The 20,401-nt window shown below is 49.7% G+C and overlaps 1 protein-coding gene across 1 annotated transcript; it reads right to left on the bottom strand.

Annotated features, from left to right (window-relative positions):
• Window positions 1-613: 613 nt before the first annotated feature.
• LOC120661467 (glucan endo-1,3-beta-glucosidase 1-like) lies at window positions 614-6,145 on the bottom strand. The gene is made up of 4 exons (XM_039940348.1): window positions 5,819-6,145; window positions 4,366-5,694; window positions 1,585-1,612; window positions 614-1,021 (listed from the first exon to the last, which is right to left on the bottom strand). Exons 1-4 carry the CDS (start codon window positions 5,892-5,894, stop codon window positions 838-840), a joined length of 1,617 nt encoding a protein of 538 aa, XP_039796282.1. The 5' UTR covers window positions 5,895-6,145; the 3' UTR covers window positions 614-837.
• Window positions 6,146-20,401: the final 14,256 nt, after the last annotated feature.

Raw genomic sequence — 20,401 nt, 5'->3', positions numbered from 1 at the left:
ACGAGCAGGCCGGGCCGCCGGGGTGTTCCACGGCCGGTTCCTCTTTGGCAATAAATGAAGTCTCCACGTTCACTCTCAAAGTTTAGAAATTCTCACGTTTATCGGAGAAAAAAGAAAAAAATAAAATTACCCATCAATGCCATTACAAAAAAATTAGCCTAAAATACCCCTATACCTAATTAAAAATCACCCACCAATGCCATTATAAAAAATTAAATATGAAATATCATTTAGCTATGTATCAGTTACAAACATATATTATTAATTAAACTAAAGCTAACAACAATCAATCAAAATAAAACGAAAATAAGAATAATTATATGCATAATATTATTAAAGCTCAACAAACCAAATTATTATTATAGGTAGATCATATTTGAATTGTTTTAACCAATAATAAGACATAATTTACGATAATGAATAGGGTGATGCATGGTAAAAAATATTATAATCTTTAAGTAAGGATATAATGACATGTGAATTTTTGAATTTTCAGTACTAGCCGCGCAAATGCGCAGGCTATACGCCTAGTTAATAGTAGTCTTGAGCCGCATCGAGCTGCTTTCAAGTTGATAGCAAGGACTCTGAATCTTTCGTGTGTAGTTGCAAGTTATTAGGCTGTAAAATGCCACCGCCAGCACTTCATATGGTTGGGACAGATTGAAATGTAGAGAGATTTCAGCAGATCATAGACACATTTCATTAGCTTAAGAAAAAAAAGATTAATTTATTGATGCTTACTCCTAACAATAAAGAATCGCTAAGCACAACCCAATCCCACCTCTAACTTGCCCCACTCCAAAAATTTCTGGTTTTGTTACAACTAGCACTCTCTTGTCATGTCCAAAAGTTTGAATCCGTCACGATAACCACCGCGATGCTCAGAAGCAGCCGGAGGAAGAGCGAGAACCCGTTCTCCCTTCCTGTTCTTAGCCTCCATATTGCAGATCCCTCGGCGTCACTTGTCGGTGTCGTAGCGTTGTTTGCGCTGCCGGATTTGGAGTCGTTACCTAGCCGCTTACTGCATGACAATGGACACCATTAGCAAAGGTCATGTGTAGAGGGAATTATGATATGCAGCATCTGACCTAACACTTTGATATTCAGAAAGGTATTCAGAAATACTTGGTACTTATGAATCCAGAAATACTTGGTACTTATGAATCGACTAAACACATACTCCATACCATGGTCATTCATTTTTTTAGCAAACAGGAATGCCCAGTACAAGGTAATCTAAGATGCTACACTGGAATAATTTAGCTAGTATCTTGTCAAGCTCTTAGGACTGTGATTCCTTAAGCTCAGGTATCCTTCTATTTGTGTGTGTAAATGTTCTGCTTGATGATATCAGAGCAAACTGAAACCATCTGCTTGCTTGCACAGCAGAGGGCCCTAAACCCATCATAAACGTATTACGTATAGAGCTGGAAAGAAAGCAGCCATCACTACTATGTTATTCATGTTCTTTGGTATAATAATTATCCAATTTTACCTCGACAAGCCCTGGTACTTTGATACTAATAGCAATAATCAGTTGAACGATATCATGGACGTTACAGAGGAAAAGTTTCGGGTATTTACCTTCCAGGGAATAAGCAGTTGTCATGACCTGCACAGCCAAAGGTATCCATTTGTTAGGAAGCAGAATGGAGATTCAAGATATTTTTCTAAATGACATTTGCAAAAGATTGAAGGAAAATTTTGATATATGAATTCAACAGACAAGTCTGACATGCTTTGGGGTTTTGAACACGAGATGCTCAACAAAATCCTTCACATTTCCAAGGATACTAAGAAAAGAGGGCCAAATTTGAAAATTAGGATACACCTGTAAACAATGGATCCAAATTTATCGATTCACAAGATCTTCAGGACCACTTCAGGTATGAATGGCCCACAGTAGCAGATAGTTTTTTTTTAAAGCTCACAGTAGCAGATAGTACATTACTACAGAGAAGGCCACAACGCTGCACCCTGTGTGGTTTGGGGAAGCTTTGACCTCCCTCCACAGAAATACCATGGTGAAGAAAGCAGACTTGCAGTAAAGCAATCACTTTGCCAATAAGTCTGGGACACCACACTAGAAGAACAAAGCTCCTTGTTTCCCCTGATATTAAAAGGCCAAAATCCAACCCCAACTCCATTGGATGAACATGTTATGGTATTTCAAGCACAAAACTATCCCTTCTAAAATGCATCCTTGGATTATTATTCTTTTTAAAAAAAATATATCCTTGGATTATGAGCAGAGCTTCAATTCAGTATTTACTGGGCACATAAACCACCAAATGCCCACAGCCCGGACTTGGTGTCCATCCATCCGAATTAGCTTCCTTTAGAACATGGTTACATGCCACAATACTCAAAAGCGACCAGGGAGAAAACTGCAGATCGAGCCCGTACCCATCCTCATGTGTCCAGACTCCAGTCCAGGTGATAATAATACTGCTCCCCATACCAGACAAGGCTACCTGCTCGCAGCACTCGGCTCCAGGTGGCCACCTGCATGGATCGTCGCTTTGTCTTGATCCCGCATCGCATCACCACGAAATACAAAAGGCTTAGATGGCATGCATCCAGATCCAAGAGATTCCAGCCTGCAATTTTCTCCTTTTTCCCGTTCCTCTCCCCTTGCCTTTTTTCTCTGTAAGATAACAGTGTACTAGCCCTTTTCCACATGGCAAGGGTAACTGTCTGTCCTGAGACAAGGGTAACTATAACTTGCCAGTTGCCCTGCCGCCCAACAAGAAGGAATGAAGGATTTCAGCTCCAGCAGGGTTAACTCAATGCAATTTCCGTGCCATTGGACTATTGCCGGAGTGCAGGGATCCATCCATGTAGCAAGAATGCCTGGTTTTTACCTCACTATACACTCTGCGGTGGCCACCGTCAGAACATGCCCTAGCTTTGCAGAACTGGTCTCCAGAATTCCCATTTGCTACACACAAGGCAACCGCCATTTCCAGAATCCGCACAACAATGCCCAAATTCCCCAGGAAGTACACACAAGGCTACACTTGGCAATGCAAAGCTGTACCAATGCAGGAGTGTCTGAGGAAATCATGGGCGGCATGAAAGATCTCCCGGTCCAGCTTTAGCTTTTGGAGCATGCATTACGCACATGAGCATTAGCCATGATTGAACTTTTGCCAAAAGATGAGGAACAGGAAATTGTTCTAAGGTTTTTCTTTTCTCTTCCTCGCTAAAGACGGTAAACTAGAAGGCAACATCTATGTGATCGGATTATAGAGTTTGCAAAATAGAAGAACAACTCCTTCACACATTCTAGCTCCCTTCCATGAGGAGTCGGAGAGAGGCATGTAAGGAGCACGAATGACCTGGTGAAAGTGATGATCCGATGTCTCCCCTTTGGCATGGCGCGCATGTGAGGAGGACGCAAGCGTCGCTCCTACTCACATGCGCGAGAGGGGGTGTGATGATTCTTTTTTTTTTTGCCAGCTCGTGGCGCCCTACGTCCCTCCGTCCTCTTCACCAAACGGAAATGGCCCGCCCAGACGTCCATCCAACCAGCTATGTAGTAGTACGCTACAGGCTACACGGTGGACGCCGGCGAGCCCTTGCCGCGGGGCGCCAGACAAATCTACAGCCAAGCCCAGTGCAGCTCCTGTCGGTTCCAATGGCGAGCCGTGCCAAACTAAAAGTGCCGCTGCTACATGGACAGAATCTTACTGATGAACAACCAGGGTCCGTCCGGGGGGGGGGGGGGGGGATGGCACGAGTGACTAGTGAGAAGTTTTTTGAACGGGTGACTAGTGAGAAGTGACCTGGACCTGGACGACCTGATTAGATTACAGTAGAGATCCCAATCCAGATCTCTCTCTCTCTCTCGCTGAAAATGGCACAGAGCTACAGCAACCAAACGAATGATCTGATTTGTTCCTTCTGAGCTCATGTTCTTGTCTAATCCCAACCAAAGCACCCCAGGCCAAGAAACGTTGCTAAACCTAAACTCCTCCTGCCCCTACCTAACCTACTAGGAAAAGCAACCTTTCTCCTAACCAATGCCAATTGCCAAAGGACTAGACCGAGAAACCAAACTTTCCATGCCGGCGTCGCGTTCCCATGAACACCGTCACCTGCTTTCCGCGCGTGACAATGGCGTCGCTCCTACCCCCCGAATCCGCGCCGAAATCTTCAGGATTTGCGTTCCTATTGATTGACCCCAGAACACCAACGCCAATGGACACGACGCCGGCTACGGGGTCACGGGGAACTACGCGAGACGTGGACGAGGGGGAAAGCGAGGGAGTTCAGACTTGAGAGAGAGAGAGTCGGTGTCAGTGGACACAGACACACTCACACACAATGGGAGGACCGGAGGAGGAGGGCAATGCAACTCACTGGGATCCGTGGTGGTGACCATGCCGGCGCCCTGGAAGTAGCACGAGCCGGCGGCGCGGGCCTGGGACTGGTAGTAGGCGTCGAACGCGTACGACGCGTGGCTGCGCACGTCGTCGGGCATGTAGCACCCCTGCCCTGGCTGGATCGCCGTGCAGTCGGCGCGCCCGGGCCCGCACGCCCAGTCCATGGCCGCCTGCACCGCCTTCTCGTCCGCGTCGTCCGCCGCCACGCAGAAGGACCGGTCCGTCGTGTCGTTCGCCAGGAACCCGCCGGCGCCAGACACGTGGAGGAGGTACACCGGCGTGCCGTTGCCGTAGAACAGGCCCCAGTTCGCCTCCGACACGGGGCCCGGCCGGAGGTCCTCGTTGAAGAGCTCGTACACGTAGGCGCTCGACTGCGCCGCCGCGCCGGGCGCCATGGGCGTCCCGGGCTTGTCCTCCAGGACGTGCTTGATCAGGTTCGAGTTGTACGCGTCCGCGTTGTCCTTGCTCGCGTACGGCTCCGCCCGCCGGTCCCCGTACGACGGCCACCCCGTCTCCGTCACCAGGATGGGCACGCCGCCGCCGCCGCTCACGTTCAGGTTCTGCACGGCCACGTGCACGGCGTCCAGCATCGCGTCGAACACGTTGGTGTAGTGGAGCAGCGTGTTGGGGTCCACCATCTCCAGCGACGGCGGCAGCGGCCGGAACAGCGCGTTGTCCAGCGGGATCACGCCCTTGCTCTGCATCAGCGAGTAGTAGGGGTACAGGTTCAGCATCAGCGGCGCCGAGGTGCTGGCGAGGTGGGCGAACAGCGGCGCCACCAGGGACTTGGCCAGGGTCTGGTTGAAGAAGGCCTGCGACGGCGGGAACGGGTCCTCCACCACGGAGAAGGGCAGCGGCGTCGACACCGGGATGGAGGAGGACAGGTTCGCCGCGGCGAGCGCGGCGGCCAAGGACCGGATGGCCGGGAGGAGCACGGGCAGCGCGGAGGGGAGCGCGGTCGGCACCTCGTCCCCGACGGCGATGGCGGAGATGACGGCCGGGGTGCTCGAGTTGACGCCCGCGAACGGGAGCACGCGGCGGGCCACCCACGCCGTGGCCGTCGCCGGGGAGGAGCCCAGCGCGAGGAGCTCGTCGTTGGGGACGCCCACGATGGCGCGCACCCCCGCGGTGGCCAGCGCCGACAGCAGGCGCGGGTCCGCGTCGTAGAGGCGCACGCGGGTGATGTGCTGCGCGCGGAGGAAGTCGGCCAGGTCCGACGGCGACAGCAGGTTCGTCACCGCCGTGCCGATGGTCACGCCCACGTACGGCTCGCCGCTCCCCGCCGCCGACACCAGCACCGGCGAGCCTGCGGCCGCGGCGGTCAGAGACGGAGCCGGCATTTCCGAATTCACGGAGCAAGGCGGCATCGAGACATCAAGATTTCAGGAACGAATTCACAGAGCGTGACTGGACGAGAGAGGAGAGCTTACAGTGAAGAGAGAGGAGGAGGAAGAGGAGTGGGGTAAGCAAGCTGCTGCCGCTCCCTCCTCTGCTCCAGCTCCCCATTGAGAGTGCGCGCGCCCTGCCGCTCCTCCTCCTCCTCCTCCTCCTCCGGGATTGCTTCTTTCGGCAAAGACTGCTGCTTTCGATGCGCACTCGCTCGCTTTCTCCGCGGGAATCTCCTCCCTCGGAGCCGGAGGCCGCAGCTAGATTTCTGCTGCGTGGGAGCGTGCGCACCGGTGCTTCGGCTGGTCCCGGAGCGGAGGAAGAGGTGGTTGGTGTGGTACGGTGTCGGGGAAAAAGATGGGTCGGATTGGGATTTGGGGATTTTCGGGGTCTGGGTGGGTGTGGGTGGATTGCTGAATCTTGAACGTGCTGTTTTGTGTCTTGTTGCTGGTTTTTTTCTGGAGTTCGTCCGGGGATTAGTGTCGAGTGTCGACTGCTCACTGGTTTTCGGTGTGGGAGGAAGGGACAAGGGAGCAGTGGGCCAGGGAGTGTGAGCAACCTGGGCTGTGGGACCTGAACGCCTGCACAACATTACAAGCAAGTCATGTCAACCGTCAAGAATTGTGTGGGACCGAAGCCGGCGACTAGAGGGGGGTGAATGAGAGCCGATTAAAATTTCTTCGAAATTCGAATCGTCGGCATATATCCCAAAATTGCCCAAATCCTCAAGCGTTCTGACCAAAGTTTGAAGTAGCTATTGAAAAGCTAACCCAACACAAAAGGCCTCGAACGAGCGAGCGAAATCACGAAGCAAATCGGAAGCGAATTGAAAAACTGCAGAACTGATCTGCCTGGACCGGTCTGACCGGTGCGCTGGACCGGTCTGACCGGTGCGCTGGATCGGTTTGACAAGTCGTGCCTACCGGCCTGACCGGTAGCACCCAGAAAACCCCCGAGGAATTGGATTCAAACGGTGAATCCCGAGCAAACGACCACGAAAATCGATGAAACTTGGGGGATTGCTTCGCCCCTACCCCGTGAATATATCCCCAAAAGATCTCGTCCTAAAGATCAATGAAACGTGAGAATTATGGGGGAGATCAAAAAGGATTGGGGTTTTCTCAAACACTCAAGAACTCGAATTCGAACACGCCAGTGATTCCAGAGGGTTTAGATCAGAGTTGGGAGCATGGGAATCACAGCAAAAAACTCGTAGCCTCCTCTCAATCAAGTGTGCCAAAAACGAAATTGAAAATCCATTGCACAAGGCACGAAACCAGGGGATTGAATCAAATCAAAAGCCCAGAGGGCACGAGGAGGATAGAGCCTCCTTTCCCAATCAAATCCCTTACAAGGTTTCAACAATCCATGGACAAAATCAACTCAAATGAGAGGAACAGAGGGAGGGAGACGCAGGGGCGGCGGCCTGGGGAAACAGAGAATTCACGGAACAGTTCTAAAAGCCGCACCCGACCTAACACAAGTGATGGGGTATTTATACCCGCGGGACCGGTCAGACCGGTTGGTTAGACCGGTCAGACCGGTGCCAGGGACCGGTCAGACCGGTTGGCCTGCAGCACCCCCTGTACACGATCTCATCCGACGGCCGAGGTTCTTTCTTCGAAACGAAGTCTTCTCTGCGATGTCGCCGTCTTGATGAAGATCCAGTCCGCGGTTTTGGAGGGTCCGCGAAACCCGGGTAGGTGGCCGGTTTTGAGAAAACCGCCAAAACCTCACGCGCGGGAAGATTCCCGCCTCCGCGCCGTGGCCCTCGACACCGTTCCCGCCTCGGCCTTCTGACAGCCCTAGACGCCGTCCGACGCCCGTCACCTCCTCGCCCGCAGCGAGGCCCTAGACGCCGTCGACGCCCGTCGCCTCCGTCAGTCCCGAGACCGACGCCCGTGCCTCCACGACTTGGCGTCTTCAACCACCGTCCGCCTCGTTGGTTTTGTGGCGCAAACCAAGAAACCCGCCTTCCGTCGCCGCTTGCGCCCTCGATCTAGGAGTGGACGCCACAGCTGCCGCCCGGTCCAAGCTCCGGTCCCGGCTGCCCTTCACCGCCGTCCACCGCACGGTCCATCGGCCACAGCATCTCCACGGTAGCTCCCCGTCGACACTCGACGCCCGTGTACCTGCAATCCAAAGACCAAGCGCACGATCACACCGTATGGTTGATAATTCACTCATCACAAGCAGGATAGAGTACTCTCGTTCCTCAATCTCCCCCTTGATGAGTGCATTGTCAACACACCACAAACGAACTAAGAGAAGTGAAACCAAAGAAGAACAAAGAAGCACGAAAGAGAAGAACTCAAGCAAATGACAAAAAGCTCAGAAAGGCAAGAACAGTCACTTACTCAAGCAAAGATCGATCCCCTAAGACAAGGGCAACGGCTCGACGCAATCGATCAAAAGCCAAAACATGACTCCTCAAATACAGAGTTTTTCCCTCTCACAAGTGCAACTCTCCCAAAATGATGCATTCTCAAAGCCCTGTGCTCAACAAGTTTTTCAAAAATCAAACAAGTCTCCCCCTTGTTCGATCACTTCTCTCAAAATTCTCCCCCTTGTTGGCACATGCACACATCAAGGCTACAAAGACCTAAAGCTCCCCCGGAAGCTGAGACTCCCCCTGAACAGATGCTATGCAATGAATGCAATGCAGGAGGTGTAAGTGAAAGCATTCAGGGATACAAAGATATGAGCAACATCTAGTCTCAATCATGTGTGTATCCATAAACAAGACCTGCATCTAACTCAACAGGGTATATCAAATCAGTCTAGAGCTAGGCAAATTCAGTTTAGGAGAAATAAAAGCATCACCCATGATCTAGCACTAACAAGTAGGGAATGGAAAGTAGTGCTAATCCTACTCATACAGGTGATCCAAACTCAGCCAAGAACAAGTTGTTAACATTCATTTTTTAATCAATTTTATAGCAATCAATTCTTAATGCCAGGGGTTGAAAGCTTGTCATGCTTTACTTAGCAACGAGGCCAAGCCTATGTCAAGGACAATCAGAAGCTTAAAGCACTCATTTCAGTCATGCACAGCCTTGCCCGGGTTCTCACAAGTGCAAAGTGAGCCGTCCCGAAAGCTCGATCAGTGCAACAAGCAATCCCACCTGGATCTTTTCCATCCATTTCCAGAACAGTTCAAGCAATTTTATCAGATTTAGATCATTTCAAGTATGAATTGCTGAACGAAAAGGCACACTAGCATGAATAAGATAGCAAAGCACATCAACACGCCCTAACATGCTAGTAGCCAAAACAGGGTGATCATGTTTTCAGATTTTCAAATCAAAATAGCTTAACTCAGATGATGTCATATACACAATGGAGCAAGCTATACATGATCAAGTTTATCAACTCACACTAGCAGGTACTAGAAGATCATAGCAATGTATACAAGAATGCTAGTGCAAGTGAGACAATGCAAAATGCAAACATGTACAATGCATATGCACAATGCAACTACCAAACCTAGAAAACAAAGAGAAGCAAAACAAAAACCTACTAAGCTAACCAAAACAAAAGTCAGCGATCAAAATGGGTAACAAACCCCAAGTTCCCCTCGCAAGCGAGCAAAAGTGTCTTGCTCTAGCGGTTTGGTAAGTATATCTGCGGTTTGCCTCTCTGAAGGGACATGGATCAGGTCTATGTGTCCTCTCTCATGATTGTCTCGCAGGAAATGGAATCGGATGTCTATGTGCTTGGTTCTGGAGTGTAGGACAGGGTTCTTTGCAATGCTAATGGCTGACATGTTGTCTACAAAGATGGGAACCCTACCGAAACTCAACCCATAATCCTGTAATGTTTGTTTCATCCAAAGTATCTGGGAGCAGCAACTAGCAGCGGCAACATACTCGGCTTCTGTGGAAGAAAGCGCTACGTTAGCCTGCTTGCGAGAGGACCAAGACACCAAAGATGTACCGAGAAATTGACAAGTGCCGGATGTCGACTTGCGATTCAAACGACACCCACCGAAATCGGCATCAGAAAAGCCCACCAAAACCAGAGAAGAATCCGCAGAATACCAAAGACCAAATTCAGGGGTAAATTTCAAATACCTGAAGATGTTTTTCACCACCTGCCTGTGGGAGGTGCGCGGCGAAGCCTGATACCGCGCGCAGAGGCAGACGCCGAACTGGATGTCCGGTCGCGTCGCCGTCAGGTACAGGAGCGAGCCGATCATGCTCCTGTACTCCTTCTGGTCCACCGCCTCACCGTCCAAAGTCCTCATCAAGCGCCGTAGATGTGCTGATCGGAGTCGGCTGAGGAGACAAGCCACTCATGTCGAACTTCCACTGCAAGTCTCTAGTGTACTTGGCTTGATGGACAAAAGTGCCCTGAGGAGTTTGCTTGATCTGCAGCCCGAGGAAGAACTGCAACTCACCCATCATGCTCATCTCGAACTCCCTGGACATCTGCACAGAAAACTTGGACACAAGAGCGTGAGAAGAGCCACCAAAGATAATATCATCCACGTATATCTGAACTAAAAGAAAATCAGTGCCGGATCGCATGAGGAATAAAGTTTTATCAACACATCCCATTTTAAAGCCCTGAGCCAGCAAAAAGATTTTCAATCTATCATACCAAGCTCTAGGTGCATGTTTCAAACCGTAAAGAGTTTTCTGAAGTTTATAAACACGGTTTGGAAACTTGGGATTTTCGAAACCAGGGGGTTGCTTCACATAAATCTCTTCTTCGATAAAACCATTCAAGAAGGCAGATTTAACATCCATTTGGAAAACCTTAAAACCCTTGGAAGCAGCAAATGCAAGAAAGATTCAAATAGCCTCCAAACGAGCAACAGGAGCAAAGGTTTCCTCAAAATCAATACCCTCTTTTTGGCAAAACCCCTGGGCAACAAGACGAGCCTTGTTTCGAACAACCAAACCATCCTCACCCTGCTTGTTTTTGAAAACCCACTTCGTTTCGATCGGATTACAAGTAGGTGGAGGCTCGACTAAGACCCAAACTTGGTTTCTTTCAAAATTTTCAAGTTCCTCATGCATGGCATCGACCCAATTAGAATCAGAAAGGGCGTGTCCAATATCTTTGGGCTCAAAAGAGGCAACAAACGCTGAATGAGCAAAACCAGTGATACTTGTTACCTTGGACCTGGTGACTCACTCGTTGAGATCACCTAGCATCTGTTGAGGTGGATGGCGGCGCTGAATGTGTCGCGGTGCTTCCCGTGTCGAAGTCGCCTCCTCCTCAACCAAAGCTGGTGTCTCCTCAGGATCAGCTGGTGTAGCCTGAGTCACCTCCTCGAACAACCCCCGTGAAGTAGATGTAGTCGGATCGGGGCCGTCTTCATCGTCCGAGCTCGTAGCAGAGATAGCTGGGTCCACAGCACGCGTGGTAGCCTCAGCCTCGCCATCTGCAGCTTCTTCCTCCTCATCTTCAAAGATGGAGGTGCCGAACTCATCATCTCCTGCAACTTCAAAGACAGAAGAATTGCACGGTGCAGTCTCGTCGAAAGTGATTTCACAAGTCTCTCTGACGATGTTAGTATCAATAATCAGCACACGGTACGCTCTAGAGTGAGAAGCATAACCGAGAAAAATACCGTCAGACGAGCGAGACTCAAATTTATCAAGATTTCCATCTTTCAGCACAAAACACCGGCAACCGAAAACTCTGAGATGGTCAACACGGGGCTGGCGTCCAAACCGCAACTCATAAGACGTCCTGTGCATGAAAGCATGCAAGAAAATGCGGTTGGACACGTAACAAGCGGTGTTAACCGCCTCAGCCCAGTATTTGCGAGGAGTCCTATGCTCATCGAGCATCGTCCTCGCCATCTCAACCAGCGTCCGATTCTTCCGCTCTACAACTCCATTCTGCTGTGGAGTGTAGGGAGAAGAATACTGGTGTTCAAGACCTTGATCACTGCAAAAGACATCAAAACGAGCGTTTTTGAATTCTGTGCCTTTGTCAGAGCGGATCGCTCGCATGACCTGGGGTAGCTCGTTTTTCAATCTCAAGATCAAGTCTCGAACAAACTCGAAAGCCTCATCCTTGGTTCTCATGAAAAAGACCCAAGAATAGCGAGAAAAGTCGTCCACAATCACAAGCACGTACCACTTCCCACCAACAGACATCACCCTGGAAGGACCAACAGTGTCCATGTGTAGCAACTCTCCAGGGTGAGAAGTCATCACCTGATTAACAGGCGGATGAGAAGCGGCAATCATTTTCCCGTGGTGACACGGATGGCAAACAAGGTTCTTCTCAAACTTCAGTTTGGGCAATCCTCGGATCAGGCCAAGTGAGCTCAATCTCGACAACAAATCGAAGCTCAAATGTCCTAGTCTCCTATGCCACTTCCACAAATCAAAAGAAGGACCAGCCATCAAGCAATGAGAAGGGCCAAAAGGAGTTCCAGATAAGTCAACCAAGAAAACTCGATCGCGAGGTGTAATCCGGCAAACCAAATCTCCCCTGGAATCCAAAACACGCGAACAGCCCTCCTTGAAGCGAACCTCAAACCCCTCATCAAGAAGTTGCGAAACAGAGAGCAAATTAAAACCAAGATTCGAAACCAAAGCAATTTCTCTCAGGGTAAAGCGATCAGAAACTCGAACAACGCCAAGTCCACGTACCTTTCCTCTTCCATTATCCCCGAACACAATGTACTCCTTTGAGCGCATCGGGGTGAGGCTGGAGAACCATTTGTCATTTCCGGTCATGTGGCGCGAACAACCGGAGTCCATGATCCACCTGTTCTCCAAGCCTCCGACCTGCACATCAGTAGTGAGACAAAGGGTGAGCAAATGTCTCAACACTGGGGTTAGCAAAGTGAGAAGCAAATCAGTGTCGAGTCATTTACTCTACAGAAGGGTTAGCAAAACCAGACAAAACGTATCCCTCATCCCGTCTACCGTGTGACTGACGAACACCACCGCGAGGAAAGCGTGGAGCCTCAAAACCTCCTCCAAAGTCTCGGTCTCGTGGTCCATAGCCGTACTGAAATGACCAGGAGCACGTCCGGCAAAGCGACCACCTGCTGGAGCACGGTAACCACCACCGTCTCCCTGACCTCCACCTACACGGCGCGCCCTAGCATCTCGCCTATCATAGCGCCGAGAAGGATCATGCACCCGAGCAGAGTACATGCCCACGTTCAGTCTCTCCTGCTCTCTCCTCACAGCCCGCTTCCTCCTGAAGCAAAACTCCTCCAGGTGACCTTCCCTGTCACAGAACTCGCAGTGGTACCTCACCTCACGCTTGGGAGGTGGAGGCCTAGCCTGCGACGGGGAGGAGCAGCCCTCTTCTTCTGGGCAACCTGGGCTGTGGCAGCAGGGAGCGTGTCGAGGGAGTTCCTCAGCTCATTGGGCTTTGGAACCCAAACCTGCTTCTGCGGAGGTGCTTTCGGTGGTTCTTTAAGCACACCATCCGTGGGGTCAACAAGCGAAGGCTGCGTACTCGTGCTAGCAGTGTTTCCAGCAGCCTTGCCAATCTTACCATACAACCTGTCAAAGTCTGACTTCGTGTATGTGTAACCGACCCCAAACCCATCACCACGCTTGAACTGCTTAATCATCATACCCAACTGCGGCTCACTGCTAGAAACCCAACTCAGAATCGCCCTAAGAAATGTATTCTCATTCTCCAAGTTGGCTTTCTCTACCGCAAGACTATCCATATCAGCAATCAAACCAGGGCAAACAGAGCAGTCAATAGGTGGGCTAGACTCTATGACCTTAGTCTTTCCAAAAGACTTGATCAAAGCGTTCTTCTCCTCTAGCTCCGACCTAAGCGTGGGACAAAGCTTACAAGCACCAAGCAAAACTGGTCTAGACTTCATCTCCTCTAGCTCGCACACAACAGTAGCAAACTTGGACTGCAAAGAAGCTAGATCAGACTTGAAAATAGGACACTCATCGCATTCAAGCACATCACTAACAATGGGAGCGTCCTTGACAAGTTCAAGCTCATGCTTGGCCTTGGCTAGCTCGTGAGACACGTCAGAAAGCGAAATCTTAGCAACATCTAGGTTCGCGACGTTCTCATCATGCTTGGCACGGAGGGCAACAAGATCGTTCATGTGAGATATGCAGCCAGCGCACTCATCCTCACTAGACTTCTCCCTAGCACAAGCCAGCTCAGCCCTAAGCTTTCTACGCTCTCTAGCTGCTTCCTTAAGCAGCCTCTTCTGGTTGTCGAGAGCGGCGTACAACTCCCTAACCTCTGTATCAAGCAGGTCGATTGTGGAGTTTACCTCTGAATTGCTCTCAGATCCAGGAGAAGAGCCGGAGTGCGTCGGTGTAGCATGTCCACCTGAAGACGCACGAGCACCATCGGCTTCGCCCGCCATGCTGCAGAAGCTCTTGCGCCGACCGACCGCCAAGCAAAGGCCGATGAAGCCGATGGCTTCCTTGTCCCGCTTCTTCTTCTTCTTGTCGTCGTCGTCGGAGGTCGGTGAAGAAGAGCGGTCGGTGTCGGAGCTCTTGTCGAGGTCGCTGAGCTGCGCCAGGAAGGCCTTCTCCCGCTTCTTGGCCTTGTATTGGAAGCGCTTCTTGAGTGACTCCTTGTCGAAGCGTCCTCCCCAGTCATGACTGCGGTGCTTGTGGCGCCGACACTCCTTGTTGGAGTCTCCCTCGTCGCGGTCGCGGTGGCGGTAGTAGTCGAAGGAGTTGTTCTGGCCACCGCCGGACTTCTTGTGGCAATCGGTGATGAAGTGGTTCAGATCGCCGCAGTTGTAGCACCCGGAGTTCTTCTTCCTCTGCCTGTTGTGGTAGACGCGCTGGAACTTGCTGATGAGGAGGCACAAGTCGTCGTCGCCCAGCATCTCCAGCTGCTCATCTGAAACAGAAGGCAAAGAGACAAGAGAAAAGCCAAGAGCAGAGTTAGCGTTAGAGCTCAATCCACCTGGGCCTGTCACAAGAGCAACGCTCTTGGAAGGAGGGGCACCATTAAGCTTGGCTCGTGTCTGGTTATCCACCTCCGTGGCCTTGAGCTTGCTGAAAAGCTCATTCACCGTCAGAGTCTCATAGCCAACAGACTCAATGATGGTGTTCACCTTGAGATCCCACACAGAGCGATCAAGTGCGTAAAGCAACTTGAGGGCCTTCTCGTGCTCTGTGTATTCAAGGGCACCAGCAGATCTGTTCGCATTGACTTTGTTCACAATCGACTGAAAACGACTGAACATCAGGTCAATGCTCTCACCCGGCTCCTGTGTGAAGTTCTCGTACTCACGCCGGTGAGTCTCGAACAGTCTGGCCTTCACCTGAGGTGTACCCTCGTGGTAGTTCTCAAGGCACGTCCAAATCTTGTGGGCTTCCTTAAAACCCTGGACGCGTGAGAACTCCGCACGAGAAACGCCAGCGAACAAGGCATTGACGGCCTTGGCGTTAGCCTCGTGCTGGGTCACCTGAAGAGGCGTGGTTCGAACAGCCAGCACCTCGTAAAGTTGGTTCTTGGTAATCTCCCAGACCTCGGCTCCCATGCTCTGCAGGAAGGCTCTCATGCGAACCTTCCAGTAGGCATAATCCTCGCCGGAAAACACCGGGATCTTACCAAGACTCGCCATGGTCGCCGAGTGGTTTTCGAACCGGTTAAGGTATTGAAAACCTCAACCGAGCTCTGATACCAATTGTGGGACCGAAGCCGGCGACCAGAGGGGGGTGAATGGGAGCCGATCAAAATTTCTTCGAAATTCGAATCATCGGCATATATCCCAAAATTGCCCAAACCCTCAAGCGTTCTGACCAAAGTTTGGAGTAGCTATTGAAAAGCTAACCCAACACAAAAGGCCTCGAACGAGCGAGCGAAATCATGAAGCAAATCGGAAGCGAATTGAAAAACTGCAGAACTGATCTGCCTGGACCGGTCTGACCAGTGCGCTGGACCGGTCTGACCGGTGCGCTGGACCGGTCTGACCGGTGCGCTGGACCGGTCTGACCGGTGCGCTGGACCGGTCTGACCGGTCGTGCCTACCGGTCTGACCGGTAGCACCCAGAAAACCCCCGAGAAATTGGATTCAAACGGTGAATCCCGAGCAAACGACCACGAAAATCGATGAAACTTGGGGGATTATGGGGGAGATCAAAAGGGATTGGGGTTTTCTCAAACACTCAAGAACTCGAATTCGAACACGCCAGTGATTCCAGAGGGTTTAGATCAGAGTTGGGAGCATGGGAATCACAGCAAAGAACTCGTAGCCTCCTCTCAATCAAGTGTGCCAAAAACAAAATTGAAAATCCATTGCACAAGGCACAAAACCAGGGGATTGAATCAAATCAAAAGCCCAGAGGGCACGAGGAGGATAGGGCCTCCTTTCTGTAGGATCAAGAACACCGACTAGAGGGGGGGTGAATAGGCGGTTTAAAAACTAAACCCAACAACACTAGAGAAATTTAATTAGTAACAAAGGAAAGCCCTATGTCAAGCTATTACAATCTCTAGATGGGTTTGCAACCTAGGGTGACAAGACACGAATTAAGCTCTAGTAAAGTAAATTGCTCAAAGTAAAGACAAGAATAAAAGAGAGCAAGAGTAGTAACCGAGCTTGACACAAGAATATATCCCGTGGTGTCGATGACTTGCCGGTCACCCCTAATCCACGTTGAGGTGGATTCCAAGAATCAACCGCTCCTCTATCAAGAACCTCTTGATCTTGAGCCGGCTTGAATCAAGGAACCGCTCCACACCTCGATTCCACTAGAGTTGCTCTTCACCACTCCGGTGAGGTGAGCACAAGACCTCTCACAACCGAAATCGGGGCTCCTCAACAATCTCCTTGGAGGTGCTCCACGAAATCCACTTCTCCAAGCCGTCTAGGGAGCGGCAACTCCCAAGAGTAACAAGTTGATGACGCTTGCTTGAAGTTTCCCTAATGCCACAAAGCTCAAACTCTTGATGCAATGCACTAGGAAGCTCTCACACTCTTAAAAATGCAATCTCTAAGCAAGTGTGTGTGAGAGAGGGATGCCTTAGCTCTAATGTGTCAAGAATGCTATCCAAATGGCCAAGAGAGTCACCCAATGGCCGGGCATTGGGTATATATAGACATCCCTCCAAAAACTAGCCGTTACACTCTTTTCTGCGAAGTCGCGGACCGTCCGCGATTCAAAAACCGGACTGTCCGCCGTTATAAACCATTGAGTCAGAGTGCATTTAATGCATGTCAGAACTAGCCGTTAAGCCCTGGCGGACCGTCCGCGCCCCAGTGGCGGACCGTCCGCAGTTAAGAGTTCCAACCCCACCAGAGACTAACATCGTCTCTGGAACAACTTTGAGATTAGCCTGCGGACCGTCCGCGCCTCAGGAGCGGACCGTCCGCAGTTTAACTTTGAAGCCCACACCAGAGAGACACCCTTTCTGGTAAAAAATGAAATACAGTAGCGGACCGTCCGCCCACCTGGGCCGGACTGTCCGCCAGCCCACCAGAGCCTCTGCAAGCTCTCTGGAACGATCGCGGACTGTCCGCCCCTCTGGGCCGGACAGTCCGCCAGCCCACCAGAGCCTCTGCAAGCTCTCTGGAACGGGCGCGGACTGTCCGCCCCTCAGGTGCGGACTGTCCGCCGTTACTCAGTGAGCTCGAACTTAGTCTATTTCAAAACTTTTCAAAACGCCGTTAGCCCTCATGCATGCAACTAGACATTTTGAGCAAAATGGCACTAAAGACTCGTCAAGCATGAGTACACAACCCCTCTTGATAGTACGGCTAACTATCCAACAAATCCGGTCACTTTTCATCCACTAAACGCCTTGTGACCGGTAAAATGTAAAAGCCCTATTTTATACCTTTGCCTTGAGCCCGAGCTTTACTCATCATCTCCAAAACTCCATACGTTCACAACCAAATGTCTTTCATCCGTGAATCAACCTATACTCATCTTCTCAAATGAAATCGTTAATCCACAAACCGTTGTCATTAATTACCAAAACTAGAATTAGGGGCCTAGATGCTTTCAATCTCCCCCTTTTTGGTAATTGATGACAACACTAAATTTTGGAGTGATAAAAGTTTTCAAGTCAACTTTATACACTAGGCATAAGGTGGACTTGGAATTTAACTTTGGAAGAACTTACTCATTTTCTTGAAAATTTCAGAATATGGTATGAATAAATTCACCAAGTTCGATGAGTAGAGAGAACTCCCCCTTGATATGTGCATATAAATTTTCATGAATACCAAGAGCACATATATATATTTGAGAATTTTGACAGAGTTTTCCCTACAAGTGGAAATCGAGGCATACAAGATACAATAGATATATGATATGAAAGTTTAGCATGGTTAGCACGACCTCACAACCACAAGATGAACATAAATAGATAAGAGTAGCGCAAACTAACATAGTTCATCACACATTACAAACCAAGGTTCAAATCCAAACACAAGTCTCAAATAGAGTTCATGAAAGACACAAATATATAAAACATATGAGGCAAGCGGAAGCTGAAAACGAATGATCTCCATAAGAAGTCCATGAGCTCCCCCTAGATCCAGGCACTCCAAAGCTCCTTAGAAGTCCATGAGCTCCCCCTAGATCCAGGCACTCCAAAGCTCCTTCTCCCCCTTTGGCATCAATTGCCAAGAAAGTCAAACGGCTGGTGGAGGAGGTGGCGGTGGGTAGAACGGCTGGTGCGGATAGAACTCTGGAGGCGGCACTGGAGCTGGAAACACTGAGTAGAAATGATCAGAAAACCCTGTGAAGGCTGTGCTGAAAGCATCAAAGCGCTGCTCTAGCTGCTCCTGTCTCTGCTCAAGCTGCTCAAACTGCTCAGAGGAGGGCAAATCCTCAAAACGTGAGTCAAGGGCTGCTATATCTGAGTGTAAGCTCTCATGAAATCCCTGCATCTGAGTCATCATGGGCTGGAAAATCTGCTGCTGCATGTTCTGAAAGTTGAGGTTCATTTGATTCTGCATCTGACTAGCCAACTCCGCAATCTGAGAGGACATGCTTTCCTGCATGGATGCAAAGTATGGATCAAAGTAGCCAGCTGGAGGAGCCCACTGCTGCTGTGCTGAAGGATGCGGTGGTGGCATGGCATGCTGAGCTGCAGCTGCTCCCATATGAGCATCATCATCACTATCATCTTGCCCCTGTGCTTCGGCATCCATATCATCTCCAGGGAAGGGAGTCAAAGGCCTCAAGAGAAAAGCATTGTCATTCTTGAATGGCCTGAAAGGAGTGTGCTTGCTTTCACATAACCCTCTGAAGCTAGTCTTAACCTTGATGATGGACATAATGTATGGAGCAAAGTACAAGTTCATCTCCATGTTAAGCCTCAAGTCTGCAAGCTGATCCATGATAAGAGCAATGACATTGATTCTATTTCCATTCATGACATGAGATATCACATTCCAATAGTGTCCTCTAATCTTGTCCTTGTTGCCACTCTTAGGCATGAATGTGACTCTAGCAATCTTATTGATCACTGCAGGATGATGCCTCAGACCCTGAGTGCCCCCAAAAGTTCTAGCAATTCCAAGATGTGCAGGCTCATAGAACATGGGATAGTCATTCTCATCTAGAGGGTTTTCTAACACAATATTCATACTTTGCTCACTAGTGATGAGATTATAATCCAATTCATTTGCTTCAGCAAACTGTGCAAATGTAGCACCATAGGTTCTTTTCCCAGTTGTCCACCTAAAAGTTTCCTCAACCATGTTGATCTCTAGGGTGGCATAGAACTGGCGTATCACAGTTTCATTCCAATCACACCTATGCTGCAGAAAATTAGCTAACCCCATTTGCTGAAATCTATCTACTAGATCAGTCATGACTTGTTGTTGTCTCATGTAGCCTATGTCAATGGTCTGATGTTTGAATACATTTTTCTTAACTAGATGACCAAAGTAAACATCTTTTTGTACCTCGGTTTTGAAGAAAAGAATGTTGGTGTCACGAGGTAAGCTGAATTGATCCACTGCTCTTGCATTGGCATAGCTCTCTGCAGTCCACTGACGGCTAGGTAGATCTAGCCCCATTAAATCTGTAATATCATCATCAACCCCTTCAGTCTCTTCCTCTGAAGACTCATCACCTGCATCTCCTACTGAAGAAGCTGCAGCCATCTCACTGACATTTGGAGCATAGTCCACATCATCCGAGTCATCACTGTCTCTTTATCTTTTGGAAGACATAGCCTTCTTGATTTTAGAAGCTACCTTGATGATCTTCCGGGGTGGCCTGAGATCAAGATTTAACCATAAGAACAATTACTAAAGCAATAGAATGAATCCTTAATGATAACTCAATTCAGCACTGATCTGAAAATCTGATACTAGCGGACCGTCCGCCCTTCTGAACGCGGACCGTCCGCGGTTCTACCACGGCGGACTGTCCGCGTCCAGCAGGCGGACTGTCCGCGACCCATCTGTTCTGCGCAGGAACACAAAATCGCCCTCATCTTTGATTCATCCACATTTTGAGTTTTGATTCAAATCCACCAACCAAAATTAAACTATAGTATCTCCTCATCACTAGGAATAAGATCCCCCAAGTATTTTCAAGAATCCATGGCCAAAAAATAGATCGGAGCATCTAACCCTAACTCTTTCCAATAAAGAAATCCAAGAACAAGAGTTAGGGATTCATTGAAATACCGCGAGGACATGATGCACTATCTTGAGAAGAGTCCGGGGATGTGCT

This window comes from Panicum virgatum, chromosome 2N (assembly GCF_016808335.1).
Source record: "Panicum virgatum strain AP13 chromosome 2N, P.virgatum_v5, whole genome shotgun sequence".
Lineage (NCBI taxonomy): Eukaryota > Viridiplantae > Streptophyta > Magnoliopsida > Poales > Poaceae > Panicum > Panicum virgatum.
This window is presented reverse-complemented; position numbering and strand designations above follow the sequence as displayed.